General features: G+C 44.1%; 1 protein-coding gene across 1 annotated transcript in view; it reads left to right on the forward strand.

Moving 5' to 3' along the window:
- The window catches only part of GABBR2 (gamma-aminobutyric acid type B receptor subunit 2), a 370,111-nt gene that overhangs the window by 182,474 nt on the left and 168,298 nt on the right, over nucleotides 1-19,339 (forward strand). The window contains exon 5 of the mRNA XM_007461653.1: nucleotides 17,910-17,975. Coding sequence (XP_007461715.1) covers nucleotides 17,910-17,975 — 66 coding nt within the window. The remainder of the gene's footprint in view (nucleotides 1-17,909; nucleotides 17,976-19,339) is intronic.

The raw sequence follows: 19,339 nt of genomic DNA on the forward strand, positions 1-19,339 counted from the left end.
GGAGTGTCGGGGTGGGGCTGTGGGAAATATGCTGAGGCCGAAAACAGAATTTGGAGCCAGTTTCCATGAGCCTTGGACGTTGAGCTAAGAAGTTTGGTCTTTTATCCTGAGGGTAGTGGGGAGCTGCTGGGGGATTATAAGAAGGTACAGGCATAGTTAGAGCTGTCACCTTACTCTTCCATTCGTCATGCCCACAATGAAAGTCTCCTGAGGCCCCAGATGCCAACTGCTGACATGTCCCTTCTCTCTTGGGCTGGTCCCAGGTTATACCAATCAGAGCAGGTGGCAGTTTAGAGCTCATGAAGCCCTCAGTTCACATATGGGGAGACTGAGACCCAGAGATGGGGAGCAAGGGAGCAGAGCACCAGTTGTTTGTCACCTGCTCAGGAGCAGATACCACATCTGCATTGACATTTCAGCCCTGGGAGCCTCTGCACATGCGGAAACCGTAGCTAGGGAGGGCCTCCTAGCAGCCTAGGTGTCTGGGGCTGGATCTGCCCAGCTCTTCCCCCACAGACGATTTGGTCTGAGGGTGGAGTCGGGCTGTGCAGAGGCCCGAAGGATCCAGAGGAGTGGAGTGCCTGCTCTGCAGGGACTACTTGGGGTGGGGCTGGGGTGGACGGGGCTCTGGTGCTGCACTGACATTCTCCTGCCACACGCAGTGTCTCCCCAGGGTGGGCACTGGAAATAGCTTCCTGCACCTCAGAGACCCGGAGGAATTCTGTGGGCTTTAAAATTTAAAGAGCCTTTATGTGTGGAGCAGATGCATTAGTTGAAAGTCTACAGGAAACTGGGGATGGATGGAACTGGGTGCTCTGCTCATCAGCCAACCAATTCCAACAGAAGCAGGAGTGATATGAACGCTGATGAAAACAGCAGCCGGCCTTTCCAGTGCATTGATCAAGGGCCAGGCCCCCCTGCAGAGCCCTTGACCTTCACTTGCCCATTCAGCCCTCCCCAGAGCCCTGGGACAGAGAGAATTTTTGTATCCCCGTTTCACATATGGGGAGCTTGAGCCTCAATGAGGTTAAGAACTCACCCTAGTCACCCAGCTGGAAAGTGGTGCATTGGAATTCAAACTCAGATCTGGGCAATGCCATGGTCCAGCTTCTCCACCACCCCACACAGCTGCGGTTCTGAGAAAGGATTCCAGCATCACATAAGCCCGGGAGAGCAGAGCCAAGGACAGCATGCTCAGGCTGTTGGCAAAGGATCCCCTCTGTGTGGAGTGCTCTTCCCCCAGAACCTGCATGGCTCCTTTTTGCATCTTCTTCTAGTCTTTTCTCAGTTGTCCCCTTTTCCCAGAGGCTTTATTTAAAATTTAAATCTCTTCCCCTCGCACTCCCACCCCCGCTTTCTGCTAATTTTCTCCATTTCACTGATGGACATCTGTATCAGTTTCCTGGGGCTGCCATAACAAAGCACCACAAACTAGGTGGCTTAAAACAACAGAAGTTTATTCTTTCACACCTTGAGGCCAGAAGTCCAAGGTCAAGATGTCGGCAAGGCTGTGCTCTCTAGCAGCCTTGGGGACTCTTCCGTACCTTTCTCTAAGCTTCCAGTATCACTGGCAATCCTTGATGTTCCTTGGCTTGCGGCTGTGTAACTCCAGTCTTTGCCTTCACTGACATTTCCCCCTTCTCTCTTCACATCATCTTATTAGGACACTAGTCATGTGGGATTAAGAGCCTACCCTACTCCAATATGACCTTATCTTAACTAATTTCATCTACAACGACCCTGTTTTCAAATGAGGTCACATTCTGAGGTATTAGGAGTTAGGATTTCTACATATCTTTGGGAGATACAGATCAACCCACGATAATATCTGACCTCCTATTCATTTTACCCAGTTGTTTTGTCATCTGTCTCCTCCCACTAGGATGTAAGCTCTAGGAGGCAGCAGTTTCTGTCTGTCTTGGTCACTGTTTTATTCCCCAGCACCTGGAACCAAACCTAATTTGCTCAACACACTTGTTGAGTGTGTGTAAACAAAATACCAAGTCTGGACAGACAAAGCTAACAGAGAACACAAGGATAAAATACTCAGGAACAAAGAAACGTAATTTCTGGAAAGCTTAGAGAAAAAGCAGATCTCTGGTTTGCTGTGGGATAAGATAGAGAAGGAAGTACAGAGGACAAGGAAGAAAACTAAATAGCAACTAGCAGAATTAAAATCTGCATTGGAGGTAATAGAGAGCAGAGTTAATGCCAAGGAAACTAAAACTCTTGAATTGCTTTGCCAGAATTCAGAGGAAATGGTCAGAGAGATCAGTCTAATGAGAGGAAAGATAAGTTATGGACACTGGAGAAGGGAGATCCTAAGGGAAAACTGGGACAAATGAAACAGAATCAAAATCAAAAACAAAACAGGAATCTCAGTATCAACAAGCACAACTACCACCCAAATCTTGGTTTCTAATACCATTCTCCATGAAAAGGAACCAGGGCTCCTTGGAGAAATGCCTGACTCTAGGACTGGGACAGGAAACATACAAGATGATCCTGGAGCATCTCGTAGTGCCAGAAAGTTAAGGACGTGCTCAAACCACATCAACAACACACACTGATGGAGGTGTGTCAGAAGAGTACAGCAGCCAACTGAAAGAGCCACTGAAAGAGCTCCCAATGGCCAAAGCTGGGACATTTGAGCAATAAAATAAAAGTGGTATTGGATTATAACCCAAAGTATAAAACAGATACCCATGATTGAGTAAGTAAATGAGAGAGAATAGACAAATCTCCTATGCCAAAGAATTCCAAATAATTTATGTAGATATTTCAGGCCCAAGGAGGTAGAGCAGAACTACCCACTTGTTAAGTGACTTCCTTCCAAAGAGCACAGGATGAAAAGGGGGGAAAAGAAGAATAACTTTAGAGTGGAAGAATCTGACAGCTACCTCAACCAGGTGACCAAGGTCAGCATCAACAGTGATAAGTCATGTTGATAGTATGTACATTTGATATGATGTGGTGAGAAGGGCACTTTACCTCTGTGTTCTTCCTCCCCAAAACCTATAACTCCAGTCTAACCATGAGAAAAACATTAGGTAAATTCTAGTTGCAGGCCATCCTGCAAAATACCTGACCAATGCTCCTCAAAACTGTCTAGGTCTTCAAAACTAAGGAATGTCTAAGCCAAAAGTAGCCTACAGAGACATGAGGATGTTATATAATGTGGTATCCTGAATGGGACCCAGGAATAGAAAAAGGACACTAGAGAAAAGAACTAAGGGTATCTGAATAAAGTATGAGCTTTAGTTAATAATGAATTGATATTAATTCATTATTTATAACAAATGTACTATATAAACGTAAGATGTTAATAACGGGAAACTGGTTGAGGACATATGGGAACTCTATATACTCTCTTTGTGATTTTTCCATAAATCTAAAACTATTCTCAAATAAGAAGTTTACTTAAAAAAAAAATAGGTGACAAACTTAAGTGGGCTCAAGAGAGATCTGCTAGATTGGACCATACAAAATTGCCGATATTCAACCATTTTGAAATTACAAAGTCAACAGTTTCATAAGGAAATGCGCAGACTGTATGTGCAGTCTAGCTGGCCTTTCTGCGTTCTAGCAGAATTGGTGAATAGAGAGTAATACCCAGACACATTTTGTCAGAAGTTTTGAAATACAAACAGAAAGGGGAAAATCTACAAGTATCTAGCCCAGAAAAAAACAAATTTCCCGCAAAGGTGCAAAACCAGGCCACCTCGACTCCCTTGCAGCATTCAATCCCAGAGATGATGGAGCAGCTGGGAGACATTCTCCAATGTGTGAGACTCACACGATGTACTACTAGCCAGTGCCCTTCTTAAAGTTAATCTTTGAAGTCCTTTATCAGCCTGCCGAGAATGATAGCAAACTTTATAGCTGAGGTCATGACAGAAGCAGGTGAGCAGGGATCACAAAAGCCTGTGGAGAGAGAGCTAAGTAGTCGTTATAAAAAGTTGTTATAAAAGTGTATGCAGATGCAGAAATTCATTTTGAAAGCAAACGTGCATATACATGCAATGCAAATAGATACTGTAATAACAGTAATTGAAATGTAAAAACCCAAATTCCGTTAACAGAGCCAAAGAAGTGAGTAAAAAAAAAATTGGGTGCTAAACTCCTGGTCTTAAGTAGGAAAGGGACTCAAAAGAGACTATTTTGCTTATGAGTTTCATAATTAGAAAAATATGTTAAAAAAGGCTTTGAATAACTTAACGGTAAATATGCTATAATACAAACAGAGCCTGAAGCTCCTGAAACATGGAAGATAAAAGCAAAGAAAATCTAGTCCACATATCAAAAATCAGAAAGCAAATGTGAAAAACAGAAAGTATAATCTAAAACTGCAGACCAAATATAGTCATTCTGACCATAAATTCAAATAGGTCAAACGCCCTATGAAGAGGCAAAGACTTTCAGATTGTGTTTTGAAGAACTAGCTGTAGTTATATTTACAACACAGTGACACAGAAAGATCAAAGGTAAAAGTCAGGCAAAACTATATCAAGCAAACCAAACTGCAACAAGGATCCAGTGTTCACATTAGAATAAAGAGAATTCAAGGCACAGGTGTTAAACAAGATTAAGGAAGTCGTTTTCTATAGATAAGGGTACAATTCTCCCTGAGAATAGCACACTCTTGGACCATTATTGCTATAAATTACATCTCACTGAAATATATAAAGAAAATCCTGTTAAAATACAAAGGAGAATTGACACAAACACAATAGTATTGGGAGCCACAGCATCCGTCCGTCTCACAGTCTTGGACAGATCAGCCAGTCAAAAATAAGCAAGAACATAGAGGAACTGAATAATGGAATTAATCAGGCTGATTTAGCAGATATGTATCAAAGTTTGTCTAAAAGAAAGTCAGGAATAAAACCATCTCTGTGTGATGAAGACCCCAGGCCTTTAAGCTCACTCTGGGCCTGTTTCAGTCACCGGCCTTTAATGTTAACTGTTGCCAGTCTGGGCTGGGAGGCCATCCTTCGAAGAGCCCTGGGTATTTCCATGGTGCCCACACTGAAGCACCAAGCTTTATGGGGGTCAGCACCAGGCTCCAGGCGTGCGCCTCTGTTCATTTTGAAACCACAGTATGCATTCCAGGCCTTAGTAGAGCATAGGTTCTTCTGTCTAGGCATAGAAAGAATTCAACAAGAGGCAGAATGACAGGTAAGGAAAGAGTTTATTAGTATGGAGCGCTGTGAGAGATACAAACAGGAAGGCAAGGGAGTGCCATGCCGAGAGCTTAGTGGCCAAGGTTTTACAATCAAAGGAAAAGTGGGGAGGTGAACAGGGCCCCCATCTTCCTCGTTCTTGAGTAGACATCAAGCTTCCATCATCAGTTCCTCCTCCACGTCAGGTAAGGGAGTTTTCTTGTCCTACATGGTCAAACTGGGATTGTCGTGGTGCTATGAAAATGAGCAAAAAGGTGGTAAAATATACTAAACTATGGTAGATTATCTCAGGTTTCAGTATAATGTCATCTTTTCCCTATATATATATTTAACGTTTTTATTGGAGTATAATTGCTTTATAATGGTGTGTTACTTTCTGCTTTATAACAAAGTGAATCACCTATACATATACATACATCCCCATATCTCCTCCCTCTTGTGTCTCCCTCCCACCCCCACAATCCCACCCCTCTAGGTGGTCGCAAAGCACCGAGCTGATCTCCCTGTGCTATGTGGCTGCTTCCCATTAGCTATCAGTTTTACATTTGGCAGTGTATTTATGTCCATGCCACTCTTTCACTTCATCCCAGCTCCCCGTGTCCTCAAGTCCATTTTCTACCTCTGCGTCTTTATTCCTGTCCTGCTCCTAGGTTCTTCAGAACCTTTTTTTTTTTTTTTTTTTTTTTTTTTTTCATTTTTTTTTTTTGCCTTTGCTCCTTTGTCAGGTATCAGTTGCCCATGTCTAAGGGAGTCTATTTCTATGCTCTCTCTTCTGTTCCACTGATCTATTTGTTTGTACTTTTGCCAATACAACACTGTCTTGATTATTGCAGCTTTCTTTATCCGTTCATCTGTTGATGGACACTTAGGTTGCTTCCATGTCTTGGCTATTGTAAATAGTGCTGAAGTGAACATTGTGGTACATGTCTCTTTTTGAATTATGGTTTTCTTAGGATATATGCCCAGTAGTGGGATTGCTGGGTTGTATGGTAGTTCTAGTTTTTTAAGGAACCTTCATACTGTTCTCCATAGTGGCTGTATCAATTTACATTCCCACCAGCAGTGCAAGAGGGTTCCCTTTTCTTCACATCCTCTCCAGCATTTATTGTTTGTAGATTTTTTGATGATGGCCATTCTGACTGGTGTGAGGTGATACCTCATTGTAGTTTTGATTTGTATTTCTCTAATGATTAGTGATGATGAGCATCCTTTCATGTGTTTGTTGGCAATCTGTTTATCTTCTTTGAAGAAATGTCTCTTTAGGTCTTCTGCCCATTTTTGGATTGGGTTGTTTTTTTGTTATTGAGCTGCATGAGCTGCTTGTAAATTTTGGAGATTAATCCTTTGTCAGTTGCTTCATTTGCAAATATTTTCTCCCATTCTGAGGGTTGTCTTTTCGTCTTGTTTATGTTTTCCTGTGCTGTGCAAAAGCTTTTAAGTTTCATTAGGTCCCATACGTTTATTTTTGTTATTATTTCCATTTCTCTAGAAGGTGGATCAAAAAGGATCTTGTTGTGATTTATGTCATAGAGTGTTCTGCCTGTGTTTTCCTCCAAGAGTTTTATAGTGTCTGGCCTTACATTTAGGTCTTTAATCCATTTTGAGTTTATTTTTTTGTATGGTGTTAGGGAGTGTTCTAATTTCATTCTTTTACAGGTAGCTGTCCAGTTTTCCCAGCACGACTTATTGAAGAGGCTGTCTTTTCTCCATTGTATATTCTTGCCTCCTTTATTAAAAATAAGATGACCATATGTGCATGGGTTTATCTCTGGGCGTTCTATCCTGTTCCATAGATCTATATTTCTGTTTTTGTGCCAGTACCATACTGTCTTGATTACTGTAGCTTTGTAGTACAGTCTGAAGTCCAGGAGCCTGATTCCTCCAGCTTCTTTTTTCTTTCTCAAGATTGCTTTGGCTATTCGGGGTCTTTTATGTTTCCATACAAATTGTGAAATTTTTTATTCTAGTTCTGTGAAAAATGCCATTGGTGGTTTCATAGGGATTGCACTGAATCTGTAGATTGCTTTGGGTAGCAGAGTCATTTTCACAATATTGATTCTTCCAATCCAAGAACATGGTATATCTCTCCATCTGTTGGTATCATCTTTAATTTTGTTCATCAGTGTCGGATAGTTTACTACATACAGGTCTCCTGTCCCCTTAGGTAGGTTTATTCCTAGGTATTTTATTCTTTTTATTGCAATGGTAAATGGCAGTGTTTCCTTAATTTCTCATTCAGATTTTTCATCATTAGTGTATAGGAGTGCAAGAGATTTCTGTGCATTAATTTTGTATCCTGCTACTTTGCCAAACTCATTGATTAGCTCTAGTAGTTTTCTGGTAGCATCTTTAGGTTTCTCTATGTATAGAATCATGTCATCTGTAAACAGTGACAGCTTTACTTCTTCTTTTTTGATTTGGATTGCTTTTATTTCTTTTTTCTTCTCTGATTGCTGTAGCTAAAACCTCCAAAACTATGTTGAATAATAGTGGTGAGAGTGGACAACCTTGTCTTGTTCCTGATCTTAGAGGAAATGGTTTCAGTTTTTCACCATTGAGAATGATGTTGGCTCTGGGTTTGTCATATATGGCCTTTACTATGTTGAGGTAAGTTCCCTCTATGCCTACTTCCTTCAGGGTTTTTATCATAAATGGGTGTTGAATTTTGTTGAAAGCTTTTTCTGCATCTATTGAGATGATCATATGGTTCTTCTCCTTTAGTTTGTTAATATGGTGTTATCACATTGATTGATTTGCATATATTGAAGAATCCTTGGATTCCTGGGATGAACCCCACTTAGTCATGGTGTATGATCCTTTTAATGTGCTGTTGGATTCTGTTTGCTAGTATTTTGTTGAGGATCTTTGCATCTATGTTCATCAGTGATATTGGCCTGTAGTTTTCTTTCTTTGTGATCTTTTTATGGTTTTGTATCAGGGTGATGGTGGCCTCATAGAATGAGTTTGGGAGTGTTCCTCCCTCTGCTATATTTTGGAAGAGTTTGAGAAGGATGGGTGTTTGCTCTTCTCTAAATGTTTGCTAGAATTCACCTGTGAAGCCATCTGGTCCTGGGCTTTTGTTTGTTGGAAGATTTTTAATCACAGTTTCAATTTCATTGCTCGTGATTGGTCTGTTTATATTTTCTGTTTCTTCCTGGTTCAGTCTCAGAAGGTTGTGCTTTTCTAAGAATTTGTGCATTTCTTCCAGGTTGTCCATTTGTTTGGCATATAGTTGCTTTTAGTGATCTCTCATGATCCTTTGTATTTCTGCAGTGTCAGTTGTTACTTCTCCTTTTTCATTTCTGATTCTATTGATTTGAGTCTTCTCCCTTTTTGTCTTGATGAGTCTACCTAGTGTTTTATCAATTTTTTTTATCTTCTCAAAGAACCGGCTTTTAGTTTTACTGATCTTACCTATTGTTTCCTTCATTTCTTTTTCATTTATTTCTGATCTGATCTTTATGCTTTCTTTCCTTCTGCTAGGTTTGGGGTTGTTTGTTCTTTCTCTGATTGTTTTAGGTGTAAGGTTAGGTTGTTTATTTGAGATGTTACTTGCTTCTTGAGGTAGGATTGTATTGCTATAAACTTCCCTCTTAGAACTGCTTTTGCTGCATCCCATAGGTTTTGGGTCGTTGTGTTTTCATTGTCATTTGTTTCTAGGTGTTTTTTGATTTCCCCTTTGATTTCTTCAGTGGTCTCTTGATTATTTAGTAGTGTATTGTTTAGCCTCCATGTGTTTGTACTTTTTACAGATTTTTTTCTGTAATTGATATCTAGCCTCATAGGGTTGTGGTTGGAAAAGATACGTGATACGATTTCAATTTTCTTAAATTTACCAAGGCTTGATTTGTGACCCAAGATACGATCTATCCTGGAGACTGTTCCATGATCACTTGAGAGGAAGGTGTATTCTGCTGGTTTTGGATGGAATGTCCTATAAATATCAATTAAGTCCATCTTGTTTAATGTATCATTTAAAGCTTGTGTTTCCTTATTTATTTTCGTTTTGGATGTTCTGCCCATTGGTGAAAGTGGGGTGTTAAAGTCCCTTACTGTGATTGTGTTACTGTCGATTTCCTCTTTTATGGCTGTTAGCATTTGCCTTATGTATTAGGTGCTCCTATGTTCCGTGTCTAAATATTTAAAATTGTTATCTTCTTCTTGGATTGATCCCTTGATCATTATGTAGTGTCCTTCTTTGTCTCTTGTAATCGTCTTTATTTTAAAGTCTATTTTGTCTGATATGAGAATTGCTACTCCAGCATTGTTTTGATTTCCATTTGCATGAAATATCTTTTTCCATCCCCTCACTTTCAGTCTGTATGTGTCGCTAGGTCTGAAGTGGGTCTCTTGTAGGCAGCATAAATACAGGTCTTGTTTTTGTATCCATTCCGCCAGTCTATGTCTTTTGGTTGGAGCACTTAATCCATTTACATTTAAGGTAGTTATTGATATGTATATGTTTCTGTTACCATTTTCTTAATTGTTTTGGGTTTGTTATTGTAGGTCTTTTCCTTCTCCTGTGTTTCCTGCCTAGAGAAGTTCCTTTAGCATTTATAAAGCTGGCTTGGTGGTGCTGAATTCTCTTAGCTTTTGCTTGTCTGTAAAGGTTTTAATTTCTCTGTCGAATCTGAATGAGATCCTTGCTGGGTAGAGTAATCTTGGTTGTAGATTTTTCCCTTCATCACTTTAAATATGGCCTGCCACTCCCTTCTGGCTTGCAGAGTTTCTGCTGAAAGATCAGCTGTTCACCTTATGGGGATTCCCTTGTATGTTATTTGTTGTTTTTCCCTTGCTGCTTTTAATATTTTTCCTTTGTATTTAATTTTTGATATTTTGATTAATATGTGTCTTGGCGTGTTTCTCCTTGTTTTATCCTGTATGGGACTCTCTGTGCTTCCTGGACTTGACTGACTATTTCCTTTCCCATATTAGGGAAGTTTTCAAGTATAATGTCTTCAAATATTTTCTCAGTCCCTTTCTTTTTCTCTTCTTCTGGGACCCCTATAATTCTAATGTTGGTGCGTTTAATGTTGTCCCAGAGGTCTCTGAAACTGTCCTCAATTCTTTTCATTCTTTTTTCTTTATTCAGCTCTGCAGTAGTTATTTCCACTATTTTATCTTCCAGGTCACTTATCCATTCTTCTACCTCAGTTATTCTGCTATTGATTCCTTCTAGAGAATTTTTGATTTCATTTATTGTGTTGTTCATCATTGTTTGTTTGCTCTTTAGTTCTTCTAGATCCTTGTTAAACGTTTCTTATATTTTCTCCATTCTAGTTCCACAATTTTGGATCATCTTTACTATCATTACTCTGAATTCTTTTTCAGGTAGACTGCCTATTTCCTCTTCATTTGTTTGGTCTAGCGGGTTTTTGTCTTGCTCCTTCATCTGCTGTGTGTTTCTCTGTCTTCTCATTTTGCTTAACTTACTGCTCTGGGGGTCTCCTTTTCGCTGGCTGCAGGTTCGTAGTTCCCTTTGTTTTTGGTGTCTGCCCCCAGTGGCTAAGGGTGGTTCAGTGGGTTGTGTAGGCTTCCTGGTGTAGAGGACTGGTGCCTGTGTTCTGGTGGATGAGGCTGGATCTTTTCTTTCTGGTGGGCAGGACCGTATCCGGTGGTCTGTTTTGGGGTTTCTGTGACCTTATTATGATTTTAGGCAACCTCTCTGCTACTGGGTGGTGTTGTGTTCCTGTCTTGCTAGTTGTTTGGCATAGGGTGTCCAGCACTGTAGCTTGCTGGTCGTTGAGTGGAGCTGGGTCTTGGCATTGAGATGGAGATCTCTGGGAGAGCTTTTGCCATTTGATATTATGTGGAGCCGGGAGGTCTCTGGTGGACCAGTGTCCTGAACTCGGCTCTCCCACCTCAGAAGCACAGGCCTGACACCCGTCTGGAGCACCAAGACCCTGTTAGCCACTTGGCTGTGCCAAGCCAGACTCTGGTCCAACGTTGCCTATATTTTTGTTTTTAGTGTGCATAGAGGAGCATGTCCTAGGAGTCATTAACTTACTGACCTCCCTGGGCAGGATGTGGGTCTCATTCCACCATTGTTTTATTGTTTTGGGGCATGTCTCATGCTTCTATTGCATGGTTTTGTTCCTAGGCAAGCCTGCTTCCTTGACTGATTATTCACTTACAGGGGTCTCCCATACTTTTTTCTTTTACTTATGATCCCTTAGTGGGATTAACTATTTAATCATTTGCTTTGTCCCTTTACTCTGTCCCTATCAATTTCAGTTGCTTTATTGGCCTTCCGTGGAGTAGCCCCCAAGCCATCATTCAGGATTCAGACTCCAGGAAAATCTCCCTATTTTATAAGTCAGCTGATTAGCAACCTTAATTCCATCTGCAGTGTTAATTCCCCATTGCCATGTCACACAGCATATTCACAGGTTCCAGCGATTAGAAAATGGACCTCTTTGGGGAGCCATTATTCTATTACAGGAAGACCACAAAGATAGGTCTTGAGAGGGACTGTTCCCCACTTTGCTTCATGGGAAAGTCCTAGTGGGAATTACCTGCCCCCCCACGGGCCAGGAATCCAGCCTGACTGCCTGAACCTGAGGTTCATACCAGCACCCCGAGGGGATGCAAAGCTACAGGATAAATGTAGTGCATCTTCCCAGCAGGCCAGTTCTGCTCAGAGACATGGGAAGAAAAAGCATTATTTTTATCTTAAGATAAACATAGATATGTTATTGGAAGGCTAAATATAAATGAATTTTCAAGATAAAATAATAAACTTTAAAGAAATGCCATGCTTTGCCAGTGGGCTGCTATGGGCTGTACCGTTTTTCATTCCCGTCCTTAAGAGTATATGTCTCCTGCTTCTCTGCTTTTAGGGACACTTCTGGAGAAGAAAAAAAAAAGTCTAAGAAAGACTAATTTTAGCTAAATAAAAGAGAATACTCATTCTGGGTGTGGAATCAGTCTGTCAGAGCCAAGAGGGACTTTGGAAAACATCTTTGCTAACCCTCTCAGGCTTACCCCAGGTCTCACGACCAAAGTGGGGGAGTCAGAGCAGGCCTGGGCTTCTCACCACTTCACCAGTGCCCACTGCTCCAGGCCAGGGGCACCTCCCAGCCTGCATCATGGCCGGCCTCTAATAGCTCAGCCACCTTTGGGCTCATTGCACCTTACGCCTTTCTACAACGTTGAACATGGTTTCATTTGATTTTTCAGCAGCCCAGTGGGGTAGTGGGGTAGTGTGTGTTTGTAGGAAACCAGGAAGCTATTAAACGTAGGCTGAGACAGATGCAGAGATGGCAGGAGGTCAGTGTCAGGGTCAACCTTGATCTTCTAGCAGGACCCCACACTGCTGTCACAGGGAAGCAAGATGGGTTGCCTTCTGCTTTCCTGCTCTTTTAAATGCACATCAGCTGTCTTAATGTCTCAGGGTTATACTTGCTGCTCAGGTCCTTTGACTTCAAAATCCATAGGACTTTTCTCCATGAGTCATTGCTGCAGACTTGATACTGAGACCCAGCAGCCCAGGCCTGGTGGGGTTGGCCTTCTCAGCGTGGGAGGTAATATATAGGAGTGAGTGGTGAAATGCTTGGGCTCTGGGGCCAGACCCACATTGGGTCGAGGTCAAAGTCACCACTTCTTATCCCTGTGACTTGGTGTCTTAGGTTGAACTCCCTAGAAACAGAGCCTGGGATTCTTGTGAAAGAGATTTATTGAGAGTGGGCTCAGGAGAAGGGGAGAGAAGCAGGATAAGGCAAGAGGGGAGCTAGACCAGAATGCCTTTTGGCTGGAGATGGGTTTAGCCTGGCCTCACCGGATCTCTGGAGCACAGTCTGCACCACAGAGCTGGTCCCACCTTTCAGCAAGGGGGCTGGAGTTTTCTGCCCATGTGAGTCAGTCACTGGCTGCTATGGGATGTGGGGCACAACATGGCCTTCTAGGGCCAGGAAGCTCCCCTTGGCTGAGGGAAGTTCTCCAGAGAAGGGAGGGAGCTGGTGGCAGCCCACCATCGCTGCAGCTGGGTTGGGTGCACTAGCCCCGAGGAGGGGATCCAGCAGGACCAACAGTGTCTGCTGTGCCTAGGAAAGTTGCTTAAGTCTTTGGGCCTCAGTTTGCTCATGAAACTATCCAGAGTGGGCATAATTATAGCACCTACCTCCTAGGACAGTGGATAGAAAGAGCTCGGGAGCTGTCGTTTATTTTGACTCTGCTAGGATCCCCTGTAAAGTGGGAGTTATACACTAGTGCTTTGAATTGAGTCATCCTTCTTAAGTGTCATTTTTTATATGTGAGATTTAAGCTCCCTTTAAGGGCCCCAGAGACAAAGAGGTCCTAGACAACAGATGAGAGGGGCCAGGGAAAAGGAAGGGAAATCCACCCAGGGTTTGGACTGAGCACCCCTCCCCAGGCCTCCCACCCCATGGCTGTTCCCTTCCATGTTTGCCCCCCATGGGTGTGGCCTGTTGAGGGTGTGAACATAGGGCTACCTTAGATCTAGCCCTCTAAGAAGAAGCTGTCATTTGTCTGATCTTGGGACATCTACTTTCACTCCAGGCGGCCCCCTGCAGAGCCAAGAGTCCATGGCAGGGATTTTTGAGACCCTGCCCTCTGCCACGTTCCAGCTCTAACATCACAGCACCATTCTGCACTGTCATCCTCAGAGATGGTCATGGCTGTCCTCCCCTACCCCTGGCACTCCTTCAACTGCCCCCAAGCCCTTTCAGCCATAGAGGAGAGTGCACTGATACCCCTGGTAGGGAGGTGGGCGGGCTTGGCCAGAAGCAGGGTCCACTGCCAACACAAAATCTCTTTCCTCTCTCTGGATTTTAAGGAAAACATACAAGTTATGCAACATTGAAAAGTGTGATTCTGGAACTTTTGTGAGAGTGTGGGTGTGTTAAAAACTTTTAAGATTCCTCCGATCCAAAATGTTTCCCTTCACCCCTGAATCTTCCAATAAATTGCTACTCCAGAAAGAAGAACCAGGTATATCCACACTTTTCATACTCTCAGGAGAACTCCTCTGCCCTGGGAGTACACATATCCCATTTTGAGAAGCACCTTCAACTCTTTATGCTGCTCTCAAGGGCTTCCTAAGGATCCCAGTCCAGTCATATTTCCCATTATCCTCTCCCTACGCTGGGATCCAGGCTCCACCTGCACTGAGTGCTGGCTCGTCCTCTTTTCTCCCAGGCTTTGCAGCATCTTGCCCCTCTTACTCACTGTCTAGAGTCAGAGTGGGTGTGAATAGCTTCCTGCATCAGGCACAACCTGGCCCCGGATAGGCTCTTTCTCCAGGACCCTCTGATGGTCAGGGGACACCAAGGCAAGATTGCTGGTTTGGGGGTGCTGTGCTGGATTTGGGAAAGATTTTTGCCTGTCTGGGAAGGGGTTAACTAGATCAGCGATCCCTTGGGCCCCCATCCAGTCCTAAAAGTTTGGGAGCATAGAACCAAGCAGTCAATGCAACTTGGTTGTCATGGCAACAGAGACACTAAATGGTCCACAAGTGGCAGAGCTGTTTATTTATCTGTTAGCAGGTGGTCAGGTGGTCAACCATGAAGATGCAGGTCCCTCGGTCCATTCAAGAAATGAACATGGTGAACCCAACCAGTACCTAGGTCCTAGGCTAGCAGGATATTAGTGCAGTTGATGATAATAACCAGCAGATATTGAATAACCAATGTGGGCCAGGCATTGTGCTTGTGCTTCACACAGCATTCATTCACTTAATCACACATTTAATACCTATTTTTTGATATATGTGTCATGCCTTGTTCTGGGAGCTGGAGACCCAGACATGAATCAAGTTATCCTCAGTCCAATGGGGAAAACAAACAAGTAGACTCAGGCCATGATAGAGGGAAGCACAGAGTGCTCTGGGCCCACAGAGGAGCAAATGACCACCAAGCCGAATGGGACAGAGATGGTTTCTCAGAGTAGGAATGCCTGAGCTAAGGCAGGAAGGGGGAGTAGCAGCTCTCCAGGCAGAGCGTGTAGGGTGGGAGGGAATGGCATTCTGGATGAATGAACTTGTAGAAAGAAAGAAAGGGGACAGAGTGAGAAAGTGAATGAATGAATGAGTGAATGAATGAAGGAGTGAATGGCAGACCATTTAAGAGAACTGCAGGTAGTTCATTCTCCCTGCTGTGGAGGAGTAGCAAAAAGTGTGATTAGAGAAATGAGCAGGAGTGAGTTGGTAAAGAATTTGGAATGTTCTAAGGAGCTCAGAGTTTGATCTGTAAAGCTCCAGGAGCCATGGAAAGATTTTACGTAGTCAAATTTGAATCTTGGAATGATCCCCTTGTGTGCTTTCTGGAGACTGGGTGGATGGAGCAGGACTAAAGGCAGGGATCCAGCTGGGAGGCTGTAGTGGTTCACCACGTAGGGAGTGATGGTGGCTAAACCCAGGGCAATGGGGCTGGAGACATGGGGGCGATTCAGGAAGCTAGTGAGCAGACAGAACCAACAGGCCATGGTTATGGCTAAGATGAGGAGAGGAGTGAATCTAGAATGGCTCCCAAGTTTATGATCTTAGGGAGTAGGAGGTTGACAACACCGTTCTAGAGATGGACAATACAGGAGGAGGAAGTAGGCATGTTGGGAATGATGATGAGTTCAACTTGGGGCATGTTGAGAGAATCCAAGTGGCGGTGCCTGGGAGAATCCAAGTGGAGGTGTCCAGGGGGCAACTGGAGAAAAGTCTGGGCTGGGGAGAGAGACTTGGGAGTCCACAATACTCAGAGGAGAGTTGTGGCTGGGGTCATGAATGAGCCCAGGGAGAGTGATGAGGGCAGACCTGTATGGAACACCAGCATTAGGGATGGGCAGAAAGATGAGGAGCTGATTGAGAGTCTGAGCAGGAATGACCAGGAGGCAGGAGGGAGCCTGCCAGGAGGCAGGAGGGAGCCAAGAGAGAGCACCATGGAAGCCAGTGGGTGGGTTTCATTACCATGAATCCTAAAACCACCGGGTCAGGCAGGGAATATTATCCCTGTTTCAGAGAGGAGGAGATGAGGCTCCAGGACATTAAGACCCAGGGTCATGTAGCTGGTCAGTGCTGGAGCTGGGATGTGAACCCAGGTCTCTCTGACTCCAAAATCCAATAAGCTGTTTCTACTATAGCGTGTTTAGCAACACAGAGCTTGGCACAAAGTAGATGCTCCATAAATGTTTGCTGGCTGGCTGGCTGGCTGGCTGGCTGGATGGATGGATATGGATATGGATATGGATATGGGTAGGTGAATACTGTTAGCAGCAAGAAATGCTATAAAAAATTCGACAAACAAGCAGAAATACCCTGGAGTGTGCCCGGGAGTATGGCCACAGAACAGAAGCAGCTTAGAACTTTCTATAGCATTGCAGCCATGGTGATGACAAAGGCTTGCCTTCCTTCAACTGCTCTGTTAATGATCTTTTAAAGTCCTTTCAGAGGAAATTTTTTTTTTCTTCTTTCCATTCTTGCTTGCAAACGAAGGGTGATTTTAGAATCCAAGTCTTTTTTATTTTGCTAAAGTACATGATGAGTAAAATGGCCTCCCAGTCAGCACTTTCCAATTTTGTAAGATGCTAAAAACTGATCTTTAAAGGGATGTTTCTCTTCTTTATGCATCAAAGAGCCTTGAGGCTTGCTGGAAAGGACGGGGTAAATGGCAGGAAGGTAACACCACCTGCAGGGCTGAGTGTCAGTGCGCGGAGGACAGGACTGGGATGGAGCAAGCGTGCGGGCCGGGGCCTGGCTGGTCTCCTGGAGGCTACCTGTACATCCTCCTTCTGCCTGTTCTATATGGGGGCAGGGCAGGGTCCCTTCCCCTAGAAAGCAACCGAGGACCCCTTACCCTGACCCAGGAGGGAGCCTCAGGCAGACACTCAGTAAATGTTTGTTGAATGAATAAATGAGTGATAGGACCCATGGTACAATATATACCTATTAACCATATTGAGATATTAAGATAATAAGTAACCATTTATAGAGCTTTTGAATATAGATTTTCCTTTGAAATAAAAGGAGAAGAATAGGTTGGGAGAAGGTTATAAAACATTAATTCTAGCTGGGTGTTTACTCTGTGCCAGGAACTATGTTAAGCACTCTATGAGGATTATCTCATTTAGTCCTCTCAGCAGCCCTCTAAGTACTGCCATTATCTGCATTTTGCAGATGAGGAAATTGAGGCTAAGATGGGAAAAGGAGCCGCTTGAGGCCACCCAGGTGGAGCTGAGATTTGAACGAAGCTGAGAACTCAAAGAGACTCTGAAACTTCTTAATTGGGAAGCTCTGTGGACTCGAAAAAGGTGGAAAAGTCTAGAATACTAGAGGGGGAGGGGGTGTTGGCTGGGAACTTGTTTCTGCTGCCAACTCCCCTGGGGACCTTAGAAGTTTCTTTCTCTCCTCTGGCCTCAGTTTCCCTATGTGTAGAGTGAGGACGGAGAAAGACGCTGTCTCAGTGCCCCGGAGCGTTTGCCTGCCCTTGCAGGAGAGCAGGGGAGACAATGAGGCCCCTCAGAGCAAGGCTCCAGCCCCGGGGTTTACCCACGAGACCAGGCAGGGCCAACAGCAGTAGCTGAGGGAAAGCTGGGCCCAGAGAGAGCCATAGATCCAGGCTGGGCTGGGCTGGGGGGTGAGGTTTTGCCCTGTCCACCCCCTCAGGCAGAGCTCTTGCTGGGGAACCTGGGGCATGTGAATGATCCCTGCCCGCTGCCTTGAGCCCTCTGGGCTGTGCCGATCACACGCTCACCTTCACACCCGTGTCCTTCTGTCCACAGGGCAACGACGTGCGGATCATCCTTGGCCAGTTTGACCAGAATATGGCAGCAAAAGTGTTCTGTTGTGTAAGTAACACTTTGGTTGTGTCATGGATGTCTTTGGGGAGGTTCACGAAGCGTTTTCTTGCCCTCAGTGTCACTGCCTGGTCCTTGAGTGGACCGGAGTCTGGGGTGTTGGAAGCAGAAGTGTTATTCTCACTGCTCTTTTGTCTTTCCGGGGAGCTAAAACCCCAGGACTCAGAACAGTGCAGTTGTAGGAGGAACCAGGAACCTCAGTTTACCAAACCCACTGTCTTAGCATTGCTTTAGCTCTGCCGGCTAGTTTTAAGTCTCCTCCACCCAGCCTTGCTTAATGGAGCAGCGCTGTGTGCACCGCACAGAGGGAGACACCAGATTCCAGGACGAGACCGGGAGGCCTCAGACCCCTTCCTGCCCTGTAAGCAGGGCTCAGAGTCTCAGGTTTAGCACAGACCGCCAACTGTTCAGTATCTACCACTGAATCCTTTTAATTGTCTGGTGTGTGATAGGTGACAAAGTACATTCTTAAACCTTATCTCACTTAATCTTTCCAATAACCATGTGAAGCTACTATTGTTATTACGCTTGCTTTACAGATGAGGAGCTAGAAGCCTAGAGAGGTGGAGAAGCTTGTCCAAGCCTTGTTTTATGGCAGAACTAGGGCTCCATCCCCATTCACCTGATTCCCAATCCTCTTTTCTCCACATGATATTCTTTTTTTTTTTTTTTTTTCTCGCTGCTGTGGCCTCTCCCGTTGCGGAGCACAGGCTCCGGACGCGCAGGCTCAGTGGCCATGGCTCACGGGCCTAGCTGCTCCGCGGCATGTGGGGTCTTCCTGGACCAGGGCACGAACCCATGTCCCCTGCATCGGCAGGTGGACTCTCAACCACTGCGCCACCAGGGAAGCCCTCTCCACATGATATTCTAACCTGAGCATATGTAGGAGTTCTAACACAGGGACTATGTCTTTCCATTTTGATGCCCTGGCTCACCCTCCTCCACCTCAGGGTCAGGAGAGAAATCAACAGAATGAGAGCCTAGTTACATGAATTGTCTGCCCAATGAGCTCCTCCTCTTAGACTGAGGTTATTCTAGGTGCGATCTCTAGTGATAGGCCACAGGCCTCTGTTTTCTTTGACCTTTTTTCAGTAACTTGGATGAGATTATAAAAATAGGCTTATAGGAATTTTAGAAGTTGTGAAATATGTTGGAAGATAGCCAGGATGCAAAGAACCTTAACAAGCTGGAATGTTTGATTAAATCCAGGAAGACTAAATCTCATAGTCCTAATATAAGGTTATATTAGAACAAATTGGGCTGCCTATGTCCAAGATGATAGAGGCATAGCTGAGGAGTACTGTGCGTTTAGAACAAAAGAGACTTTGGAGTCTCAGTTGACCTCAAGGTTACCG

The sequence above is a fragment of the Lipotes vexillifer genome, unplaced genomic scaffold (genome assembly GCF_000442215.2).
Source record: "Lipotes vexillifer unplaced genomic scaffold, Lipotes_vexillifer_v1.1 scaffold809, whole genome shotgun sequence".
Lineage (NCBI taxonomy): Eukaryota > Metazoa > Chordata > Mammalia > Artiodactyla > Lipotidae > Lipotes > Lipotes vexillifer.